A 21,810-nucleotide genomic window follows, 5' to 3' on the forward strand; every position below is an offset into this window, starting at 1 on the left:
TATTTAACCAGCTGGTGTATGGGTCCGATTTTCGCCTGACGTATTGAAAAAAGGCGTGTTCGAAAATCTAATTATCATTATTTCTAATCATGTACAGCATTTTGAAGAAAATGAAACGAAAAAAAAAAAACAACCAAAAATATTTTTACGCACAAAGGATTGAAAGTCACACACCAGCTCCGAGCTCTGCCAAACTCGCTTTCGATCAGTTATTCTAATACATCAAAATTTCAGAAACTAATTTCAAATAATCAATAAATTTCATTTATTAGTATAAATAACAATAACAATGATTGTATGAAAATGTATATTTATGATAACCAACTACCTTAAAATACTATAGGCTTATATTATACTATCTAGTAATAATCATGATGATAATAATAATAATAATGATAATAATATTAATAACATTAACAATTACAATAATAATAATGATAATAATAATAGTAACAGTAATTCATTGAAAATCTATCGTATACGTGTATAGATCATTTTATGACGGGTATCACCTTGGGAACTCTGTATATTGTTGTTACTATAATACTGTCTTTTTATTATTTATCGTTATCAAAATTCTACTATCACTACTGCAGTATATCATCGTTGCAAAAGAATTTATGTGTAGTAGCATAACGCGTATAACGTTATGCTTATATCCTTATATCAATGAATCTTTGAAACTTGTTCATGATGATGATAACGCAGTGTCAAGAAAAGAAAAATTAGTTATAATAATGATAACTCAAACTATTGTAATCTAAACAAATTATATATACATACATATATCTGTGTAATCACATGAATACGATATGTACCAAAAATTCAATGTAAATCTATAAAATCATATATGATATATAATATGTATATGAAAAATGTGCTGAAGCAAATAAAATATATGAAAAAACAGTAATGGCTGCAGAAATTTTTCTCCAACTAATTTATTACGCACATTTGAATATGATTTCCGATTTACAAATGTTTTTCCGGCATAACCGCAGATGCTCTCAAATATTCCGTCAACTCCGGAGGAACTTCTAAATCTGATGCCATTAAATCTCCGCTGGACATTTTGTTAACATATCCCAACATTTGGACGGTTGCATTCATTGTTTTTTTAAGCTCCTCTGCAAGAATAATGAATATGAAATTACAGAAATGCACGATTTTCATTAATTTTTTATTATCTATCAGTTCACCAATTGCTGGGTGAAAAACGGTTGCCGTTCCTGCGGCTGGAACGGGCTTTTCAATGTCACCAGCTTCTTTCAGTTTCAAAAAAGATTCTTCGTCTGTAAAAATGTTAAGAATCGTTAATCAAATAAAGCTTGAATATCCTACATGCCCTTGATGCAAACCCAAGAATCTGACGACCTACCATAGTTCATGTCCCTGATAGAAATCATTTTGTTCCTTTCGGCTAAAAAATTTATCTCTTTGATCCGCTGGTTGGTTTTTTCTAACAATGCTCGGTTCAGTTCGACGCGCTTTACTAATGACGACAGTTGTAACTGTAAAACATATTCCAATAAGCGATTTGCCATTATTTCAGTAAATTCTGAATTATTATGGTGATTACATCAATGTCGGTTGGACTCAATTCATGATCCTTAGAAATTCGTGTTGGTTTGACTCTGTCCTCCTCTTCATTATCGCTTTGGATGTCCGCGAGAAAACTAAATGCCTTAGTTGTTCTAGCATCGACTTGGCAAAGAGATTCTCGAATCTGGTCAGGGGACATTCGGTCCACATCGTAAACGGTCTTGGAAGGTTTTTTAATCTTCAGTATTTTCTCGATACTTCCCTCCCGTATGATTAAATCGTCAAGCAATTTTTGTTTATGACTTAATTGCGCTGCATTATTATCGGAACACCGCTGGTCTATCGAAGGTCGACCCTTCTCTTCTGACTTGGATGAAGTACACTTATTAAAATCTACAGATGGTGGATGGCTGTCAGCCTTTCCAGTTTTATCTTCGGTCTGACGAACCTCATTTTGTGATGATCTTTTCAAATTTTCTGTTCGTTCGCTGGCAATACATAAATTTTTGACCGATGATCTGTCCTTGTCGCTACTTGCTAAAAGCTTATTTCTGTCGTTACTGCTGTGAAAATTTAATAAAATTCCATAATTGTGGTTTTCAGACAGCGATGAATAAATAAAGTACATTTTATAAAAGGAGACGTACCCAGCGATCAGTTTGGTGGATAATTTAGAAATAGATTTATCTTTTCTGGACACCGATTTGTGATTAGTTTCCTTCCTTAAATTTTATCAGTTTAGAAGAAAACTCGTGTCACCGCAATCCGCCCATAATAATACATCTTACCCCCTTTTCATGGTCCTCCTTATTGGCTGCAATGAAGATGATCAATCTAAGGAAAAGATGTTGAATGTATCGTTCAAAAATGACTGAAGTAGAAGGCAAAATAAAATATGTTTGTGCGAACGTAGATTGTTGCTATGGAAGATGCAACATGATATAGGGTGTTTGGTCAATAAATGCGATGCGAAGCGGCCTGATTACTTCGTGGGCAATAGGTACACATTTCTCTGTGGAAAAATAATAATAAAAATCAGGTGGGTAATGTAATCAAAATCTTTTTTTTTTGGGCACATCATACCCACCATGAAATGTCAGGCTCAATTTGAATGTACGAGACCAAACTCGCTAATCCATGACAAATCATCAAGCGACGTGAAGTTGAAATTCTCCAACTATATACTCGAAATTTTACAAATTATCTATCATGAGTCCTGATGCAAAAGCAATCTTCGTATATTATTCTTTCGGTACCGCGTAACCTCAGGACCGAATGATTGAAATTCAATGAACTTGGGCGCATTTGATTTGTACCATTTGAACTAAGATAGCTAATATTTCTTTTCATCGGAAGAAAATTTTAATGTACAACATGTGAATTGTAAGTCGAAAGAAATGTGTACAACTAGATCTTAAAAACAAAAAAATTTATTAAAATCATAATAAATTCACTATACAATTATTGTTAACAATATTCATAAATACTATTTACGATCTTTTTTTTCGGCTTGTTTTCATTTGAATTCATACTCAATAACAAGCTTCAGTTTTTTTTTTTATAATTTCTCTTGCTAAGACCCAATCGTGCTCGACCCATCGGGCAGATTGCGATCAAATAAGATCCCCAATCGTTGAAATAAAAGAAATACAGCGAATGAAGTCGCATTGCTGAACTCGAAGTATATCAGAATACACTCGTTCCTCATACCAATTATTTTGATTTGTGAGCCGAAATTCAAAGAGAAAAATTACCTGCGGCTTAAGAAAAATCTCGATTTTTAGCCAATCATTGAAATTTCGCATCTTTCCGAATTTTTCATGTGTTTTAATGTCTTTTGATCTCCGAACAATGTTATGGTCGACTCAATTAGGCTTTACGACTACTACCAAAATACCTAAATGAATATACATATAATGTACGTCACATTAACTAATTCAACCGAAAGACTATACGCCACCTGACCGCTCAAAATGAACATGTTCACGATGATAAATCCGATTATTTAATGAAACAACAAAACAAAGATTAGTAATGAACGTTTAACGACATGTTGATGCTTTCAAGCTTGTTACAATATTACAAGTTTTTATAATGTATATATGTATTTATTTTTGTTACAGCTAGAGGTACACCTCTCGTTGTCATGCCATTAGGCATTAAACAGCATTTTATAATATGATCACGTTCCAATAACTGCGCGGATAGTAGTTATGCGACATGAGTATCTATAATAACTATACCTTATGCAACTACTAATTACACTAAAATCAAATATTATGCGAATCGTTCTTTTCGAATAATTCTAGTATCCCGCAAACGCGTTTTAGATGCGTTTTCAACAGTTGATCAAGTAGTAATTGCTATCAACAATTTCTGCAGACTGATCGATGACCGGAAACTACAACAGGGAATAATAATAATATCACCATTTCTCATCTGATAGGGATCGGGTTACTGCGTATAATTCACACCTAAGTTCGCAAAACTTTTCAGAGCGGTTCAATTTACAAAATGACTTCAGTAACACGAGCAAAATGTGATAATGTTATGAGACACTACATGATCCGAGTGTAATTAAGAGAAGCGCTTTTAATATCGAATTTTAGCTGTATAAATGATTACTGTATCGCAAATTCAGTGCATTTCATGTTCGTACAAATTGTTGTAATCAAACAGGCAGAGATATTCAGTCACTCAAGAGGATATTCATTTACCAAATCAAACTGCTGAAGAAACCAATAAAGTGATAAATAACATTAGGAATATTATGCGATTATGCGAAGACGTCGCAAACTTTAGGCCGTGTCTCGAATAATTTTTCACTAATTGTGAAGCAAAAATAATCTAACTGGACCTCGATCAGCATTTTTACATTCAATTGTGGCAAAATAATCCCAAAAGTTTGCGACGTGAATTCATTCTATAAAACAAAACATAGGAAACAGTAGTAACACACAAACCACCAAAAGTTAGTGTTGGTAAACGATATCCTTGAGAAAGTTAGGAAAAAATTCTTGAACAATGGTGTACAAGTGTACAATTTATGTTATTAGCTAAGCAGCCAGAGCAGGTGGATAAAACTTATGTATTTATAAATCTATACATGTACTAAGGAGAGAAACGTAAGGTATGCTCATTACAAATACGATCTATCACATCTATCTGGCATCTAAAAGTATATTAGCCTGGCATCTTCGGGGTTTTGTTCGACTGGGCAGTATGGACATTTCAATCTGGAAACAAATTGATTTCTTTAAAAAGTGATTTCGATATCAGTGCGTTGAATTGTTACTTCATACAAATTACATACTTATTAGCACTAGTCAGTTTGTTGAGGGCGTCTCGCGAAATCACATGACCACACACCAACTTCATCGGAGGATTGTTCTCAGTACTTTGCTGTCGTAATATTGGGCATGCAAATACTGAATGATAGCGACTCTGCTTTCCCAAATCTATCTCGATCTGTTGACAAATGTTGTAGATAGTTTCAATATAGAAAAGCTTTGAAAAATTATTATGCAGTTAATAATGAATGTTTTAATGACTCTAGCTATTCATTTTCAGATAATTAGATAGCCTTTCATCGGTCAAGCTAGGTACAGATATACATTCTATATGCAACTTACCGGAAGCTCATCTTTTCCATTCCAAATGCCCGTTACTTGTCTTTGCTGCATCACTTGCTTGATATTGAGGAGGGCGGGCAAAGCTGTGCATCCTGCGTTTATACTGAAAAAATAGTATAGACATGGTTCATGATGAGTTGAAATGAGTTATTATGCTTCATCAGAAATAACAAAACTGTCATGAATTTTTTATTCATTGACACCACAAGTTCGAATAAAACATGAAAACTTACCAAACAGATAAAGGACTGTCGACACTGAGTCCCAACAATGTACAAGCTTCTTTAGTAAAAACGTCGTGAATATCGAGCCACAACGTTGGATCCAACAGGTGACTATAGGGTGATGACTGTATTCCATTTGGTAAATATAACAAAGTCCCCATTAAAGATTGAACTTCTTTTTCATGACGAGCGACAAATTGTGTGAGGTTTTTTCGGGCGTATAAAATAGCTTCAGCTTGTTTGGTGGGACCCTGTTGTACTAATCTTATAAAATGTAGTCTGTGTAGCTTGAATTCTAGAGATGAGTTCTGGAAAGCAATTGCATTCTCATCATGTGGTACATAGGTATTTCTTAGAACATTCGGGTATTCTGCAAATCAAAGCCTTACCTGTGCCAAGAGTGCATCACGGTGATTGCGAGCCCATTCTAAAGCAGGTTCCAGATTTCGTTGCTTCAAGCAATCTAGAATATGATTTAGTTCGGTGAATGGCTCCTTCCTACCCTCTTCAGTCTTAATTCCGGCTTCCTGTGAGGGAAAAAATCAACTACTTCAGTCTTTAAAAATAATATGACATACAACTGCTATTCATCACATCTTGTGAAAGTACACAACACATTAGCACACAGTACAAAATGCATTTCAAATGTGTTAACTCATGTTAATTGTCAGATTCAACTTACCGCTGCCAATTCATCGGCAATATCTAGCATCCCTTGCCGATAAAAGTGCTGACATATGACTTGGTTGAGTAAATGTGTTTTTTCAGGTCCAGAAAATACATCCTCTCTACTAGTGCTGGCAAAGTCAGCAATGAAATTTCTATCAATGGCTTTGCCAACTTTTGAAACTGTGCTGTGCAGGTCCCGGTGATCCGTTGCTAACCGCTGTACTGTATCCCGAACTTTGGTCATTGCTTGGTTCATAACTTGGATCTGACATTGTGTCAGCTCATGATCCGATGGACCTGATTTCAATTTTAAAAAGTTCTTATCACAACCATATAGTAGACAGTGTTGGCGAAACAATTAAAAGGGAAGAACTAATGAAGTTAGGATGTTTTAATGTTAAGGCAATTGTAAGAAACACTTGTCGCAACCATAGAAATACCACTCAATAATACAATAAGGGAAAGTCAGAAGAGTGAGGTTAGGTTACTTGTTGTGTTTTTAGTTATCAAAATTTCATTTGATGATGGTTCAAATAACGGGGATACGGTTGAAATAATAGTTACTCGTACAATGCAGAGTAGAGGAATTAACGGGATAAAAATTCCTGATTTGTTACATCTGATGCTTGACGTAGTAATGAGTCAATGAAAATAAACAAAGCTAACGTCAAAACGATATAAGTTTTCAACGGTCATGTATTGATTTTTGATCCCTGATATGTGGGCGCACTATATTTCAGCTCTTTTAGTAAAACACCCCTACTGCCAATACCGCTGGGTTCATCTACCTCCGATACAGATGAAATGTTTTGGCCCGAAGAAAATCCTTTGTTCAAAGTGCAATAATGCGGATTATGGAATCTATAAACTCACCGTCTTCTAGTTCTTTTTTCAGAGATTCAATGTGATTAATCAAATCACGCAACACCGTTCCGCCGTGTTCATTTATCGCACCGAATTTTGATAAAACTTTGACAACTTCGCGCTCGACAGCATTGCAAGCCTCCATTATTGTTTTTCGCATGATGCTGCTGCGTCAGTGCTGCTGACGTCAGGGATGTCTGCTACGGTAGCTCGCCGACATAATGCTGACTGCCATTGGCAATGACGTGTCTGAGATTACAAAAATTGGCCAATGGCCAAGATTCGCGAGCCGCGTGCGCAAATCCACTATTTAAATTCAAAATACAATTCAGCGCGCTAGGGCGCTAGGACTAGTTTTTCCTTAGAATCTTCATGATTAATATTGTGGTTAACTGAAATACTAATCTTCAGTTAACGGTATTGCGAATGAACTCGTCAATGTAACGAAAATTATGTGGTAATTAATAATTATCATTCCGAACAAAAGCAATGTTCGTCAGCACTCGTAGAACAATGTTCTGTACGATCTAACAAGTCACTTGGTACCAAGTAATTTCAACAACGTTCATATCTCCGATAATGATTAATTTAAACAAATATTTTCTTCGTATGAAATAGATTACAAGGTCTACGATGAAACAAGTACCACGTTTTCTTCCACTTGCATTGAAGTCTCCGTGAGATGCCGTTAGTCCGCTCAGATAAGATACTAGATTTTTAAAATCGCAATAATCGTACACCTACGTTGCAATCAGTATGTCCACAGGGACCGCTACAATGTTCGAAAAATGGTATTAATCGGCGAAGGATTCCTTGCAGGTCTACGTGCAAGTGACTGTGAGAAGATACATTAGCGAACTGTGGCTTGCACACGTACGTTCGGATGCTTGACCGCGATTCGCTACCGACAATCTTCGATATTTTGCAGCACGTTTATTGGACCGATTAGGTATACGTTTACTCTGAATATTCTGCAGTCGTATGCATCCAACACTTCCCCTCACGCGCAAATCTACATTTATTCAGCCTGCAATCTCCCTCGCAGTTATAGCCGTATAGTTGTTCGACATGGCAGTTCCTAGTCTCATTCTCAGCAACGGGGAAAAGATGCCTGTTATTGGTCTCGGCACCTGGCAGGGTATCGTAAGTCGATAGGACTGATTTTATCTACTGAACAATATAAACCCGCTGTATAGTGCGTAGAATTGGGATTGAAATATTGGTGATAAACAAGTATAATAACATCAGAATAACTTGATGACTTGTCTCTCGTTACAACGCTCATATTCGTTGAACTCTCATGCTTCATTGTCACTGAAGAATTCGGATCGATCGTACTCATTTTAGCACATTGACCGGTATTTATTACGTTGCTCTGATCCATTACGACCAAGTAGTTTCAAGGCTATACCCACTCGTAATATAAAGAATAACTTGATTGATAAACGGGAAGCAACGTCCGATGGGGTCATCACGAATCTCTAGCGAGTGCATGTATTTTGCGTTTTGCTCTGTTTGGTATCTACAATCATAATTGAATTGATGAATTTTACAATCTGACGTAATGCGATCTCGGTGCTGAATTCAATCCTACACCACCTACGGCGTTGACTGAGAAGATACCAATCTTCAGTCAACGCCTACGGTGATGTTACAATTCGTTTTTTGCGAGTGTAGGTACGACTTCCTATACTCACGATCGCAATAATACCAAACTGTGTTAACATATGTGTATAATCTGTTATTCTATTCGTCTATGAGATTATATAATAAATCCTCGGAGCTCGATACACCTCAACGGCTAAGAATATTTAATATCACGTAGCTATTAACATGAGATGAATCCCATTGCAGTTTATCGTGCACGACTGTATAGAGCAATCATCAATATACGAACACTTGAATACGGAATAATGAGTTATGTAATATTTGAATAAACGTAGGATGATCCAAGCGTCGTAAGTCAAGCCGTTAAAGATGCGATTGACGCTGGCTACCGGCACTTTGACTGTGCCATGAGATATGGCAACGAAGACGTCATCGGAAGAGCTATACACGAAAAGATTCGCGAAGGCGTCGTTACGAGGAAGGATCTTTACATTGTCACGAAAGTAGGTCCACACCCAATAAATCTATATCTCAATAATGATAATGCAGAATATGTGATGAATAAAATATGCGATACGCTTGGCACGTTATCAACCTGTGTGAATACTTGCAGCTTTGGAATGATAAGCACAAAGAAGAGGATGTCGTTCCCACGTGTAGGGAATCGTTGAAAAACTTCGGATTCGACTACGTTGACTTGTATCTGATTCATTGGCCCTTTGCTTACAAGGTGAGATTCAAAACTTAATTTATTTCGGAGTGATGCGTCAAATTTATCAACAATGATTCCTCGAACATGTAAGTGAATATAAGAAAAGGGAATCATGAAAATTTCGCTACACATCGAACTCCTCTAACAATAAGTAATGAATGTATTCGTCGCAATAGGATTCTGGAGATTTATTTCCCGCATCGGTTGAATCTCACGTTGATATTCCGTTAGAAGAAACTTGGCGTGGAATGGAAGAATGCTATCGTCTTGGCTACGCGAAGAGCATCGGCGTTAGTAACTTCAATGCTTCGCAGATAGACCGAATCCTCAATGTCGCTAAAATTAAACCAGTCGTTAATCAGGTCGAATGTCATCCAAACTTGAACCAAAAAAAGCTTCGTGCATTCTGTGCAAGCCGAGGAATAGCCATTACGAGTTACAGTCCCCTAGGTGCACCTCTTCGACCTTGGGCCAAGCCCAGTGATCCCGTGGTTGTAATTGACCGACCGGAGGTTGTCGCCATAGGAAAAAAATATGGCAAAACACCGGCGCAGATTCTACTCAGATATCTGGTAACGAAATCTCAGTATTGTACCAGCTTCCAAATTTTCGGCGAAAATATCGTACCTTTCAATTCAAACCATTGGTAATCAATTCTTCTGTCATCGATTATACAGATTGATATCGGCACCGTGCCAATTCCGAAGTCCAGCTCCAAAGCGCGCATCCAAGAGAATATTAACATCTTCGATTTCAAATTGACTCCCGAAGAGGTGGCAATTATTGACAAGTTTGATACCGGTATGCGCGTAACATCCGCTGACGAGTGAGTATCACATAGTATTTTACTTGACGTAGTGCATAATTTGACTTGAGCTGAGGGATTATAAATATGTCGTGTTTCAGGCTGAAAAATCACAAGGAGTACCCATTCCATGCGGAGTTTTAAGGCTGCATGTTCTACAAATTTGAGGTACTATCGCGATCCTTTCTATCGTCCTAAGGTTTACTTAATTAACATATTGTCAAAATTAACATAGTAACACACACCTAAACTTCAATGTATACTCGTTTATGCAATGTAAAATGAGCTGGTTAACAATAAAAATAAGTTTGATCACATACAATAGGATATTGTGTAAGTGAAGTTCAGGATACTTCCTTCGAAGAGTTGTATCAAACAAAAACGCTCATTGTCGGCACAAGCTCAAGCCGTAAGTCATGATCAAATCGGCCGGATTTTCCATCATAGAGAACGATAGACGCGTAGTATAACGAGTATTCCAATATTCCGTTGTTCATGTTTGTGAGTTATAGCTCCAACGGTAAATTCGTCAATACTCTGGACATGTTCGTAGAGAAAAAAACAATCAATCGCTAACTTCTAGATGATGCCAGTTACTCATGAATTGATTAAAATCGTCCACTGAAGAAACGTAGCTATTCTTCATGGTGTTTGCACGCACGTACCGCGTCATATTAGTTACGGCTCGACATGCGACAGTGCGAAGCCCACATTCACATCCTCTGTCAGAGGACATCCTCTCTATGGTTTCAACGTCAAGCCTCGTTACGAATACGAGCACATAACATCGGTATGACTATTATCCATTACGTAGTCTTTCAGGGGTTGAGTTCACGCACTTAACCGGACAATCCTAAGGTCACCGAACCAGTGGAAAGTTCCGAATTCTGAACCGTAGGGCTACGCAAACGACAACCAACGCAATCCCGAACAGTCGGCAAGTGTAGCTGATGTCTAATAACGATATCATGCTTGTGTGACGGAGCAAAAATTTTCCAACCGGTCGTGAATCATCATTCATTGGCGGTAATCTGCGGCAATTGCTTCTCCCAGTAGGTTCTTTGCATAGCACAACAGACTTGTCCCTACATCCCTACGTCCCCAACTCTTTGTCCGTCTCTTTTCTTCTGTACGATCCCATCTATCTGACGTTCTCTCTTCTGATCAATCCTCTTTCGCTACTTTGTTGCCAATAAACCGAATGGAACTTTCCTACGGCATTCTGACCCTGCGATTTTTTCAACAGTCACGGTACTTACCATACGTTTGGTTGCGAGCTGAAGGGCTCGGTTTATTTTGCTTGGACGATATCACGTATATGTGTACATGTACTATATATATTCCTTTTTCTATATGACAACTCAATCGGGAATTCAACTTGGCAATACTGATATTCAATCACTGCGGCTCTTTCGCATGCTATTCATTTGAATGTTGGACACATTGTGTCTTAAGGTATGGCCGCGTGCAAAATTTTCACACCTGACCACAAAGGTTCCAAATTCCACTTTGGACGCGGCCGGTGTAGTCATTCGAGAAGAACAAGGTGAACAGTATCCTCGAGTAGTGCCTTATAGAGAGAAGTAATTTTTTTGGAAGTACAATTTGTGATGTTGAAACTGCTCTGCAAGTTTTTCAGATTCGTCATGAATAGCTTTCTCAACTTGTGAGTAATTTTAAGTTCTGAGCTTTTGATCCAAAAGTTAATGTCTGCCAAAATTCAGCGATCGAACATATCATAGATCTATGATATGCCAAATCCATGAGTAGAAATTTTTCTTCGTCTAAATATTCCTAATGAATCTATTGCGAGTTTTGGTAAACATAACAATAAGATCAATTACCTTGAACCAACCGTAATTTCAGCGTGCTTCCTGACCTCAACCCTTCGCCATCGAGTACAACTCCAACTAGTACGTTTGAAATAAGATCGCCAACTTCAGACATCCTTCGCGTGGCAAGGGCACGGGAATGTTTCCAACGCAAACGTCTGTTTTACAAGATTGTAGAAGAGTTTGACAATAAATCATCTTTGATCGAACTGCAACAGAAACCATCAGGAGATAATCGATCTGAAAAAGATCCGGTAAAGCTTTATAACCCGCTAGACAGTGTCGAGTTATTCGAATCCGAATATCAAAATAAGTTCGCAAACAAAAATAAAGCTGGTGTTCGAGCTCCGATTGCCCGACAGTTGAGCTTCTACTCGGATCCGACTATCGAAAGCTCAGGCGAATACTCCAAGGTTAATACTTGTGGAGAAGATTCGATCTCAGAAATGAATATCGATTTTATGCACTGTAGATCAACTCAATCTTCACCCAAACGCGAAAGCTCCCACTTCGAGGATTCCGGATTTTCAAATATCTCAACAGACCTGAATTTGAGATTGGAGACTATTTCGGAAGGACAAATGTCAGAAAGGTCGAATAATAATCCATCGGATCAACTTTCCTTTGATTCGTGTCTTCACGAATCAGATTATTCAGAGTCTTGCTCGGGAATTAACGAAAAATTAGACATGGACATCAGTTTTTCTGCAATTCAATCGGCGAAAACCAACGAGAGTTCGCGCGAGAATTCCGTGAAGCATCTCGAATCTCATGGAAGGAAAAAATTCAGTGACAATATCACTAATGGCCCAGATGACGGCTTACAATTAGAGATGTGCTCGATGCACGATCAGTCGATACCAACCGCTGATGTCTGTGACGCTGAATTTGAAAAATCGACAAATGCCACAAATACGGAAGATCAACAGGCTTCTTTCGCAAATCAAGCCTAATTCGTGATAATTAAATTGGATTCCTATCTTTAAAGAATGCATAACTCTTGCCGAAGTTCGAAAACCACCGAACTCTGAAAGCGTGTGCACGAAACTAAAAATAAATATGAGATATACGGGGTCACGACTGAGTATATATTTTATGAGTTCCTCGACATTTAGAAAGTATTAATATAATTGTAATAAATTATTGTACATGTTTCATTCAACTTGTCTAAATATATTCATGCCAAGATCTATTTTTCAATTTATTACTGTGGATAATTAACTTGTATGTTATTTAAAGATAATCATGCTTACATTACACTGGGATAATAATTAACCATTTGCTTCGTACACGTGGCATGAATGAGCTTCAAGTCCAACAGCTGGTCTCTCGTGATTATAGATGTTGACTCAAAGCATGCTGTATAAATGTATAAAATATAGTAATATGTGATGCATAATAAACGTGTGAGAAAAAACTGTTTCAATAAAACAGGATGAAGATCTAGTTTAATGCCCCGTACTTTTCTAGAATATAATGTGAATATCGTGCTGTAATATAAGAATTTACAGTACACCAAACATTCAGAATTGGCCGCCAATGGATGGGAGTGAAAAAAAATTTGGTTGCGTTCAACTGATTATACACCAGACAATAAAATCGATCGAGAAGGTGAAGTATTGTTTACGTCGTCCACGATCATTACGTGTATAATAGGTTTGTCGGCGGGCCGATTACTCGTTTTATCAAAAAAATTCGTCGCAAGCGAACAGGTACGATAAAGCACGTGAACGAATGAGCGCATCGTTAACTGCATATAAAATATTCTGCATAGATTTAAAACTGCATGACCTTATTTATAGTATAATCAGTTCGCAGAGTTGGAATTCCTATGTAATCGTACCATGTGTCAGCCATGTTGTCGATTGGCGAGGAAAAAGAATTACAACCAGATAGTTTTCCACTGTTATCGGTGGATATAAATTTATAGCGATGAATCCACATCTATTTTTACCGTTGATTGCAGGAGTTTCAATTACAATTTTTCCTTTTTTCTTTCAGTATCGTAAAATTCATAATAAACAGAATTACTACAGTGCAAATGGCTCGCCCGAGACTTCTGTCATTACCATCGCAGATTACGGCGACGTCACCGAGGATTGATTCCAATAAAATTAAAATGAATCCGCATTTTGTTTGGTCAGCGCGGAAAATTTTTTCGAAGGATAAGAACTTTGAGCGAGTTTTACAACAAACGCAACTCAACACACCTCGTAATGAATCGCCAAACATTATTATGAATACGCCGAATAACAATATATCAAAATTAGCCGCGAAGAATGGTATTTTGTCAGCTGCAGTCGAGAAAAACCAAAGCTTATTTCTCATCGGCAAGTGCCTTTTCAAATCTCCTGTGGCAATCAGGAGACAAACATCAGCTGACAATGAGATGGATGTAAGTAACGAAGGAAGTTATTCTAACATGCTCTTAGCGAAAACTCCGGAAAAACAACTATCGCCAGAAATTATGTCACCGGCAGTAGAATCATTGAATGATTCGATTTGTATTCTTGAGGAAATCATTAATGTGGATAGCGGAACGGATTTGTCGGATGAGGTTTGATCAAAATTCGTATATCTTCGTAAATTTAATTGTGAAATCGATGGAAAAATATAGACAACTGTATTTTTCATTTTTCTCTAATTTAACGACGTGATATTAACCTCAGGAGCAAGCGGAAAAAGCTGATGAATCGACGGAGAATTCTGTTCTTGATCACAAGAAGAATCTTCAGTTAGCGGAATACAGACAATACCTGCGTCTGAAGATGAAATACGAGGGGCGAATGAAGAATCGGAAGAACCGAACGGAATCACGTTTACGTCGAGCAATAAAGAATGGGAATCTTAAGGACGACGATTCTGATAAAGATTTGTTTTTATAAAGCTGAAGGAAAAGTGTGAAACCAGGCAACCGCCATCCGTATTATTTGTTTCTCTATCTCGCTTTCGTAATTTTTGAATAAAATTCCTTCATCGCACACGGGAGTTTCTTTTAAATGTATGCATTGAAAATAATTTTCCCTCTTCGCAGAAAACTTCAATATTCGCTCCACCTGACTCCTTCGAAAAACTCTCTCTTATATTTACTCGCCAATAACCGATACAAATTATTGAGCAAATTTAGAAGTTCGCTTGTGGTAATTGACGGAAATAAAGTACGTCGCACTTACACAGATAATATAATTCTTGGCTGCAACAGTGCTGATTAATAATTAAAAGCATTTCGCTAGCGGAAACTTCAAATTATACGGTGAATAACATCGGTGAGTATTCACATATTCGTTCCATTGGTAAGTTGAAGAGGTTCGAGCGAACTAAATCAAATAACCGAGCACGCTGATCCAACATTACTTAGTAATTAGTTCGATTCAGTTCGTTCTTCCAAGACCGAGCAATTAAAACATATTTATATTCATAATTCAAGTAATCTGTGTTCAACAGGGTCAAAGTACAAGCTCGAAATGGCTGGGTCAATTCGTCCCACATTACAGCAAATTACATCCGTCCATGGTGATGGAGGTGCTGCAGCGGTTGAAAAATTGTCGTTGGATAATAAACACCGGAATCAGGCTGTTCGAGCGATTGGGCAACTGGCCTTATCTGAAAAATCAAGACCCTCGAACGAACTAACGCCGAACATTTCAACCAACTGCTCGTGAGAGGAGTCCTGTGAGCTTTGGTGGTTCAGGAAAGATCTCTTGAAAACTGAATTTCGAACCGTGTAATTGCACAAGAAATTGAAATTCTCGATCTTGGAAAGAGATAGGAAGGGTATCGGTAACCTTTCGAAGCAATAACTTGCGAAAAATAGTTTCAGTTTGTCTGAAAAGTCAGTGAGTCGTGCAGAAACAAAAAAGATTGGCATGCGTGACAAAGGCCAAGGCAACGAAGACGTTGATACCATTGCTAATGAACTCCCGGAGTATGCTAGATATCTAATCAACCGGTCATTTGCTCCGTTAACCGAATCCGAGAAAATACCCTAAAACGTTTTGCTACTTTCTATGGAATCGCATCTCTTCTCTTGAATGCAGAATGCACTGGTTTGGTTTTACGAAAAAGAGAAGCATCAGATCTTGGGGTCTTCTTTCGTCATATAATGCAAACCAAGAAGTAAGAAGTCGTCGTAAATTCAGTGCATATCTGAAATACGGTATAAATTAGAGCTGATATAAAATGAAATCTAGGATTATGATTATTTTGAGTAACACAAGATAGGGTAAATTTATGAGGATATAAACATTCCACATGAATTATGTCTGAACGTAATACTATTCATGCAGTACTCAATGGATCGTTACAAATGATATGTATGAAGAAAATATTTCCAGCTGAGATTAGCGTAATCTTAATGGGGTGAGATTACTTTTGTTCTCTATACGTCATTCCTGCCAACTAATAAAGCCAGTGTTTCCGTCATGTTATCGTTTTCAAGAATCACAAAATCATTGTTCTATTTGTACAATTCTACAAATGAGAATCGCGGAGCTGTGGATGCTTTTGTACCTTGTGCAAAATAACGAACCCGCCGTATTTTAACAATCTTTCGATTTTACGAAGCATAGTTCTGAATATTCAGTTGCCGAAATAGAAAACAAGCTGAGCTTCTAAAACTATGATGTATCGATGACTGAGTCAGTTACAGAACGATAGAAATTTGCAAAAGCATACTTGCAGTGGATAGCCATAGTGACAATATTTATTTCAATCGAAAAGACGTTTCCGAAATTTGTTTAGGTTTCCACGAAACAAATCAATGGTATCTACATGTACTCACAACTCAATACATCTTGCAGACGAAGTAATAATAGTCGAAATGAACTGGTACCTTGGAAAGAAAAATGTGACCTTATCACGAGACCATAAATCACGTTGCACTCATTGCATTCTGTATTACTTAGAATTCGCTCTGTTTGCGGTAGTCTTAATTTGTATTGGATGAATGGGCAGCTTATCTCTGAAGTCTTAAAATATACATGAAAATTGAAAATAAACTTTGAAAAGTGGAAAAAAGACATGAATTGAGTGTTGGTCTTAGTATAACTCTACAATTACAAATTCTGTCACGTTTATTCACCATATTTTCGAGTTCTAACTGAAAACGTAACTTAAGCCAAATATTTGTTCGAACTGTCATCACAAATCCGTGACGTTATTTTTTGCATTCGGACCGCAATCATGTGGGTGAAAAGTCGTAATCAGTCAACGGGTCGAGTTGTGTTTCAAAAATCATCAAATTTCTTTGAATTTTAGTCTGGAGAGTTGCTTTCTGATCATGAGTGACACATTATAACGATGTTCCTCATTTTCTGTATCATTCATTCAAGATAAGCACACGATTACCTGCTCGTAGAAATGCAATTACATACTATGCTCAGTCTATCTCAGTCCTGTAGATTATGCATAGGGCACAGAATGTCTGTGACAAACACGTTAAACTATGTGTTTCGAAACATTTGTGATCATGGTTTCAACGAGAGCTAATATTATAGCTTTTTAGGAAGCAAACACATCGCATATAGTGAAAAATGAAACTGAAGACTCTTCGTTGGAGTATTGAAGATTTCATGAGTTCGTAGATTTTACATTTTAAGTAGTAAGATATACACATTCTTTTGATAACACGTCTACTACGCGTCTACAGATAAAACGCACTGTTCTTCGCCCTCGAGTGATACAGACCCAAGTGGATGTAGGATGGTACGTCGAAAAGATTAAAGTCCTTCCCGGACCCAACGTAAACAAAAAGCTCGTTCCAGGTTTATTAGATTGTTTGTTCATTACCATATCTTGAATTGGTGCGAGATGAAAAGCGGAAGACAGCACATTTTGTCAATCGTTATTGCCGCGACTGGAGATTAAGACGTACTTATTGAATATTTAACTGTCCATTCGTGACCCGGGTATGTCTGATTGTGAGTTTTATGATGATTTAAGCTGAAAATTGTCAAACATTCGATGATTACGGGGAGAGTAACGATTTTTTGAATCACGAGTAGGAGGTACAAAATTTCCGGAGAGTGATTAGAGCGAGATTCTCGCGTTCGTCCGTCCATCGCTCACAGCAATCTCCGCTACACATATTATACTTGACAGGGTTCTCGACCTTGTCGATATAATTTTTCCAAAATCTCTCAGCGGAACAAGAATAATTTAAAAAAATTCGACGCATCGACTTCGTCGTTTGGCTAATTAGTCTAACTTACTTGTTAATACTAAACATCTCGAAACTTTCTTAGTAATACCTCAATTTCGAGCCAAATAACGCTTCATTTCGAATGCTCGAATCTCTGTGAAAAATTTTCGTATAATATCAGAACAAATATTTCAATGCTAGGGGTAACTGAGACTAATTTTTCAAAAGGTATTCCAAAGTGAAAACGTCAGGCTTCGAACTTTATGAAAAATTTTCAGAGATACGACCATTTTGAAGGTGAGTATTTTCTAGGCTTTCAAGAAGGTTTGACGACAGTTCATTGCTGAAAAATTCGCAGATCTGTGACCGAAATCTAAGAGATCAGTTTGAAAAAATGGCGGTTCGTCTGAATATGTTTTTCATATCAGAACCGCGTATTCATGACGTTCGATATTGATTTTTGCCAGAATACTGTGAACGAGTCGTTGCCACTGGTCCATGAGAAAAAGACAAAGAAGTGACAAAAAATTCAACAGGCCCCTGACATTTCAGTTCATCAAGGATCATAGGGTTGGAATACCCGACATTGGGGTCGTCGCGTGGGTCAGTGTGTAGTATTGAATTTAGAAGCTTAGGAGGGATGCACAAAACATTCACGAACTTCTTGAATGTCTGTGAAACAATATTACGTCACAACAGCATGGCGCAGATATAGTGTACGTACATGAAGCACACCTATAGACGAGTTCGTTAGTGGGGGAGAGGGATAAAAGGCTCGCAAGGCCTGGACGGCCACAGTCGACTCCTACACTTTCGGTGATACCGGATTCAGGGAACTAATAAATTCATAAATCGTCACCATGACCACCAAAGTGCCGAAAGTGAAGTTTTATAACGGCCAGGAGATCCCCGTCTTTGGCTTGGGAACGTGGAAGGTGAACACAGATCTTTGATACACGTGCTATATTTACGGATCTTCTGTGATCTTGTGATGTAATGCGAAATCACGCACTCCGTTTTATCATCTCGTCTTCTTGCTGCTGGCCAGCTTCGCGCATTGCGCGACGAACGGGAATACCGCGAGAACCAAAAGCGTAGTCGCAGAGGGAATTCTTAGTCCGTTCGAATCGCGTTACGATCCTCCTCGTCGGAAGAGGAATTTTACAACGCGTCACCGAGACTACGATAAGAAGGTCACATCGTAACGAACCGAGACTCAACACGACCGGAGATTTGCTACAAAACCAATTACGACTGTATAAAAATATGCTCTACGACGAAACGTTCGTTTTTAAAAATTTTTCAAATCGCGCACATAGTTTCAAAGCATTTTAATGTATAATGTTATTGCAGAAACGATCATACCTTTTTTTCTAAGAATATGTATCACACGTTACATCACACGATATTGACACGAACACCGATAGGCATATTATAATTACATCGTATATTAAATTAACGACATCGACCTTGGTTGAGGGTCACTTCTGAGAACTATTCGAAATACAATTCCGATGTAATAGAATTCAAGCATCGATTGTAAGAAGATAACGTTAATTACACCTGTAAAATTGCCTGAGGCGTCCTGGATACCATTCCAAGTCTCTTATACAATGAGTCTTCTCGTTTCTAACGATAAAATACGAGGCAATATTGATCAATTTGAACATTCCAATTTTTGAAAACTTCCGTGAACTGGATGTACCATTATTGAAGTAACAAAATACAAAAATAGTTGATCAAAACGTAATGGATTTCAAATTTGTCAACAAATATTGTAGGCACGTGAATTGCATCAGTTGGTTCTCCAGCAAAATTGTTAGCCTATTGTTGTACTAACAGATTGCTATTTGCTAGGAAGCCTCAGCTATTTCGATAAATAAACGTAGAGCTCTTCCGCTGCGAACGCGATAATCTATATGGGCTGACAGGTTTATCAATATGATTGAACGATTTTTATTACAATATGTTACGACCATTCTTGCATTTCAGTCAAAGCCCGGTGAAGTTACTCAGGCCGTCAAAGATGCGATTGATATTGGATACCGACACATCGATTGTGCTCACATTTACGGCAACGAAAAGGAAGTCGGCGCAGCGATTCGGGAAAAAATTGCACAAGGAGTCGTAAAACGTGAAGATCTTTTCATCACCAGTAAATTATGGAACACCTTCCACAGACAAGACCTCGTCGAGCCGGCGTTGAGAACAACCCTCGCCGACCTTGGCGTTGAAAACGTTGACCTTTATTTGATACATTGGCCATTCGGTTACAAAGAAGGGGGTGAACTTGCCCCAACAAATCCTGACGGCAGCCTGCAATTCAGCGACGTTGATTACCTCGAAACCTGGAAGGCTATGGAGAGTGTGAACAAAAAGGGCCTCACCAAGAGCATCGGTGTGAGCAACTTCAACTCCGAACAACTGGAAAGATTGCTGAAAAATGCCGAGATCAAACCAGTAGTAAACCAGGTATACACGCGCTGTTATTTTCGTTTTTTTTCCACAGAATCAATATGTTATTTTATGTTCACTTTTAATGACTTCCTCTGATGCTCATTGCAGATCGAGTGCCATCCGTATCTAAATCAACTGAAACTCGCTGAGTTTTGCAAGAGCAAAAATATCCTTGTCACCGGTTACAGTCCTTTGGGATCTCCAGACAGACCATGGGCCAAACCAGGTGATCCTCAATTGCTCGATGACGCCAAGCTCAAAGAACTCGCTAAAAAATACAACAAGACTCCAGCCCAGCTTGTCATCCGTTACCAGGTGAGCTATGGCCGTTTTCTTTCGACGCGATATACCTATAGGTAGTACCATCGAACGGAGTGATTTCGGGAATCGTAGGGTAAATCGCGAATCTGCAGTTATCTTTCATTACTTTGTGGAAGAATTCCTTTCATTGAATACGAATTCATTGCATTTACACAGCTCGATCGCGGCAACATCGTCATTCCCAAGTCCGTGACGAAATCACGAATCGCCGAGAACTTCGAGGTCTTCGATTTCAAGTTGGCTCCCGAAGACATCGAATACCTCAACACTTTTGACTGCAATGGTAGGATTTGCGCATTGGAAAAGTGAGTTCATTATTTTATCGACCTTTTGTACAAATTTGCCATCGCGGTAAGCATGAACCTCGGCACGAACCTTTTTGGGTATCAAAACTGACATCTTTTTCAATTTATTTCGTTGCAGCTCACGCAGCCATCAATACTGGCCGTTTAATATACCGTTCTAAAATGATCTCGGCCATTTTCTGGATATAATGTGTTCTTTTTCGCTAAAAAAAGAAATAAAAACAAAAAAAAAAAAAAACACAAGGAAAGTATACGTGTAAAACGTGTGAAAAAGTCAGACGTATGTAATATCGCAACAATCCTGTTTTTTGAATAAAACCTTTACATCGAATATCCTCGTATTTCTTGCTTCTTGATGATCCCGAATAATTTCATGTGAGCTTAATACTGCTAAATTTCTTACTTTGATGCACGTATTCGAAGCAGTCAAGTGCGTGCGTATATACATAGTTATAGCGTAGATAACGGTTATAGTTTTACCGTGATTGAAGAATATATAGACATATGTCTATGTGTAGGAAATAATTTTTTTTTTCGCGAGATAGTTTCGTTTTATCCGGTGGTTGAAATTTTTTACGCTACTTATTTACCTATGCTATGAAATGACCTCATATGAACTGGGTGCGTATTACTCGAAAGAGGGACAGACAATTGCTGTTCTCGGAGTAAAACTTTTTAAAATTTGCAACGAATAGCAAAT

General features: G+C 37.8%; 5 protein-coding genes and 1 long non-coding RNA gene across 9 annotated transcripts; 3 read left to right on the forward strand and 3 right to left on the reverse strand.

Annotated features, from left to right (window-relative positions):
• Positions 1 to 727: 727 nt before the first annotated feature.
• On the reverse strand, positions 728 to 2,531 carry LOC105685948. Of its 2 annotated transcripts, none has more exons than XM_048660131.1 (6): positions 2,331 to 2,531; positions 2,190 to 2,264; positions 1,580 to 2,102; positions 1,379 to 1,511; positions 1,200 to 1,292; positions 728 to 1,127 (listed from the first exon to the last, which is right to left on the reverse strand). In XM_048660131.1, exons 1-6 carry the CDS (start codon positions 2,339 to 2,341, stop codon positions 973 to 975), a joined length of 990 nt encoding a protein of 329 aa, XP_048516088.1. In that variant the 5' UTR covers positions 2,342 to 2,531; the 3' UTR covers positions 728 to 972. The 2 variants fall into 2 exon arrangements, with proteins under 2 accessions (XP_048516088.1, XP_048516087.1); XM_048660130.1 differs by having other exon boundaries at positions 1,580 to 2,105; positions 2,331 to 2,530.
• A 425-nt stretch (positions 2,532 to 2,956) lies between these two features.
• Positions 2,957 to 7,152, reverse strand: LOC105686080 (E3 ubiquitin-protein ligase RMND5A). Of its 2 annotated transcripts, none has more exons than XM_012400679.3 (7): positions 6,941 to 7,152; positions 6,081 to 6,364; positions 5,788 to 5,925; positions 5,408 to 5,706; positions 5,175 to 5,277; positions 4,856 to 5,010; positions 2,957 to 4,796 (listed from the first exon to the last, which is right to left on the reverse strand). In XM_012400679.3, the coding sequence occupies exons 1-7, from the start codon at positions 7,089 to 7,091 to the stop codon at positions 4,715 to 4,717; spliced, it is 1,212 nt and encodes a 403-aa protein (XP_012256102.2). In that variant the 5' UTR covers positions 7,092 to 7,152; the 3' UTR covers positions 2,957 to 4,714. The 2 variants fall into 2 exon arrangements, with proteins under 2 accessions (XP_012256102.2, XP_012256103.2); XM_012400680.3 differs by having other exon boundaries at positions 2,957 to 4,778; positions 6,941 to 7,144.
• A 765-nt stretch (positions 7,153 to 7,917) lies between these two features.
• LOC105686081 (aldo-keto reductase family 1 member B1-like) lies at positions 7,918 to 10,375 on the forward strand. The gene is made up of 6 exons (XM_012400681.3): positions 7,918 to 8,074; positions 8,875 to 9,042; positions 9,153 to 9,269; positions 9,428 to 9,823; positions 9,929 to 10,077; positions 10,158 to 10,375. The coding sequence occupies exons 1-6, from the start codon at positions 8,000 to 8,002 to the stop codon at positions 10,198 to 10,200; spliced, it is 948 nt and encodes a 315-aa protein (XP_012256104.2). The 5' UTR covers positions 7,918 to 7,999; the 3' UTR covers positions 10,201 to 10,375.
• A 1,118-nt stretch (positions 10,376 to 11,493) lies between these two features.
• Positions 11,494 to 18,662, reverse strand: LOC125502240. The gene is made up of 4 exons (XR_007280105.1): positions 15,062 to 18,662; positions 13,142 to 13,247; positions 11,901 to 12,097; positions 11,494 to 11,626 (listed from the first exon to the last, which is right to left on the reverse strand). It is a non-coding gene; the product is annotated as an uncharacterized LOC125502240 (long non-coding RNA).
• On the forward strand, positions 11,600 to 14,888 carry LOC105685968. Of its 2 annotated transcripts, none has more exons than XM_048660261.1 (4): positions 11,600 to 11,722; positions 11,923 to 13,600; positions 13,890 to 14,445; positions 14,558 to 14,888. In XM_048660261.1, the coding sequence occupies exons 1-2, from the start codon at positions 11,667 to 11,669 to the stop codon at positions 12,839 to 12,841; spliced, it is 975 nt and encodes a 324-aa protein (XP_048516218.1). In that variant the 5' UTR covers positions 11,600 to 11,666; the 3' UTR covers positions 12,842 to 13,600; positions 13,890 to 14,445; positions 14,558 to 14,888. The 2 variants fall into 2 exon arrangements, with proteins under 2 accessions (XP_048516218.1, XP_012255903.2); XM_012400480.2 differs by having other exon boundaries at positions 11,923 to 13,499.
• Positions 18,663 to 18,803: 141 nt separating the features above from the next.
• Positions 18,804 to 21,441, forward strand: LOC105686116 (aldo-keto reductase family 1 member B1-like). Its single transcript, XM_012400736.3, has 5 exons — positions 18,804 to 18,962; positions 20,020 to 20,499; positions 20,593 to 20,799; positions 20,962 to 21,110; positions 21,229 to 21,441. Exons 1-5 carry the CDS (start codon positions 18,888 to 18,890, stop codon positions 21,269 to 21,271), a joined length of 954 nt encoding a protein of 317 aa, XP_012256159.1. The 5' UTR covers positions 18,804 to 18,887; the 3' UTR covers positions 21,272 to 21,441.
• The last annotated feature ends 369 nt before the right edge of the window (positions 21,442 to 21,810 follow it).

This window comes from Athalia rosae, chromosome 1 (assembly GCF_917208135.1).
Source record: "Athalia rosae chromosome 1, iyAthRosa1.1, whole genome shotgun sequence".
NCBI lineage: Eukaryota > Metazoa > Arthropoda > Insecta > Hymenoptera > Athaliidae > Athalia > Athalia rosae.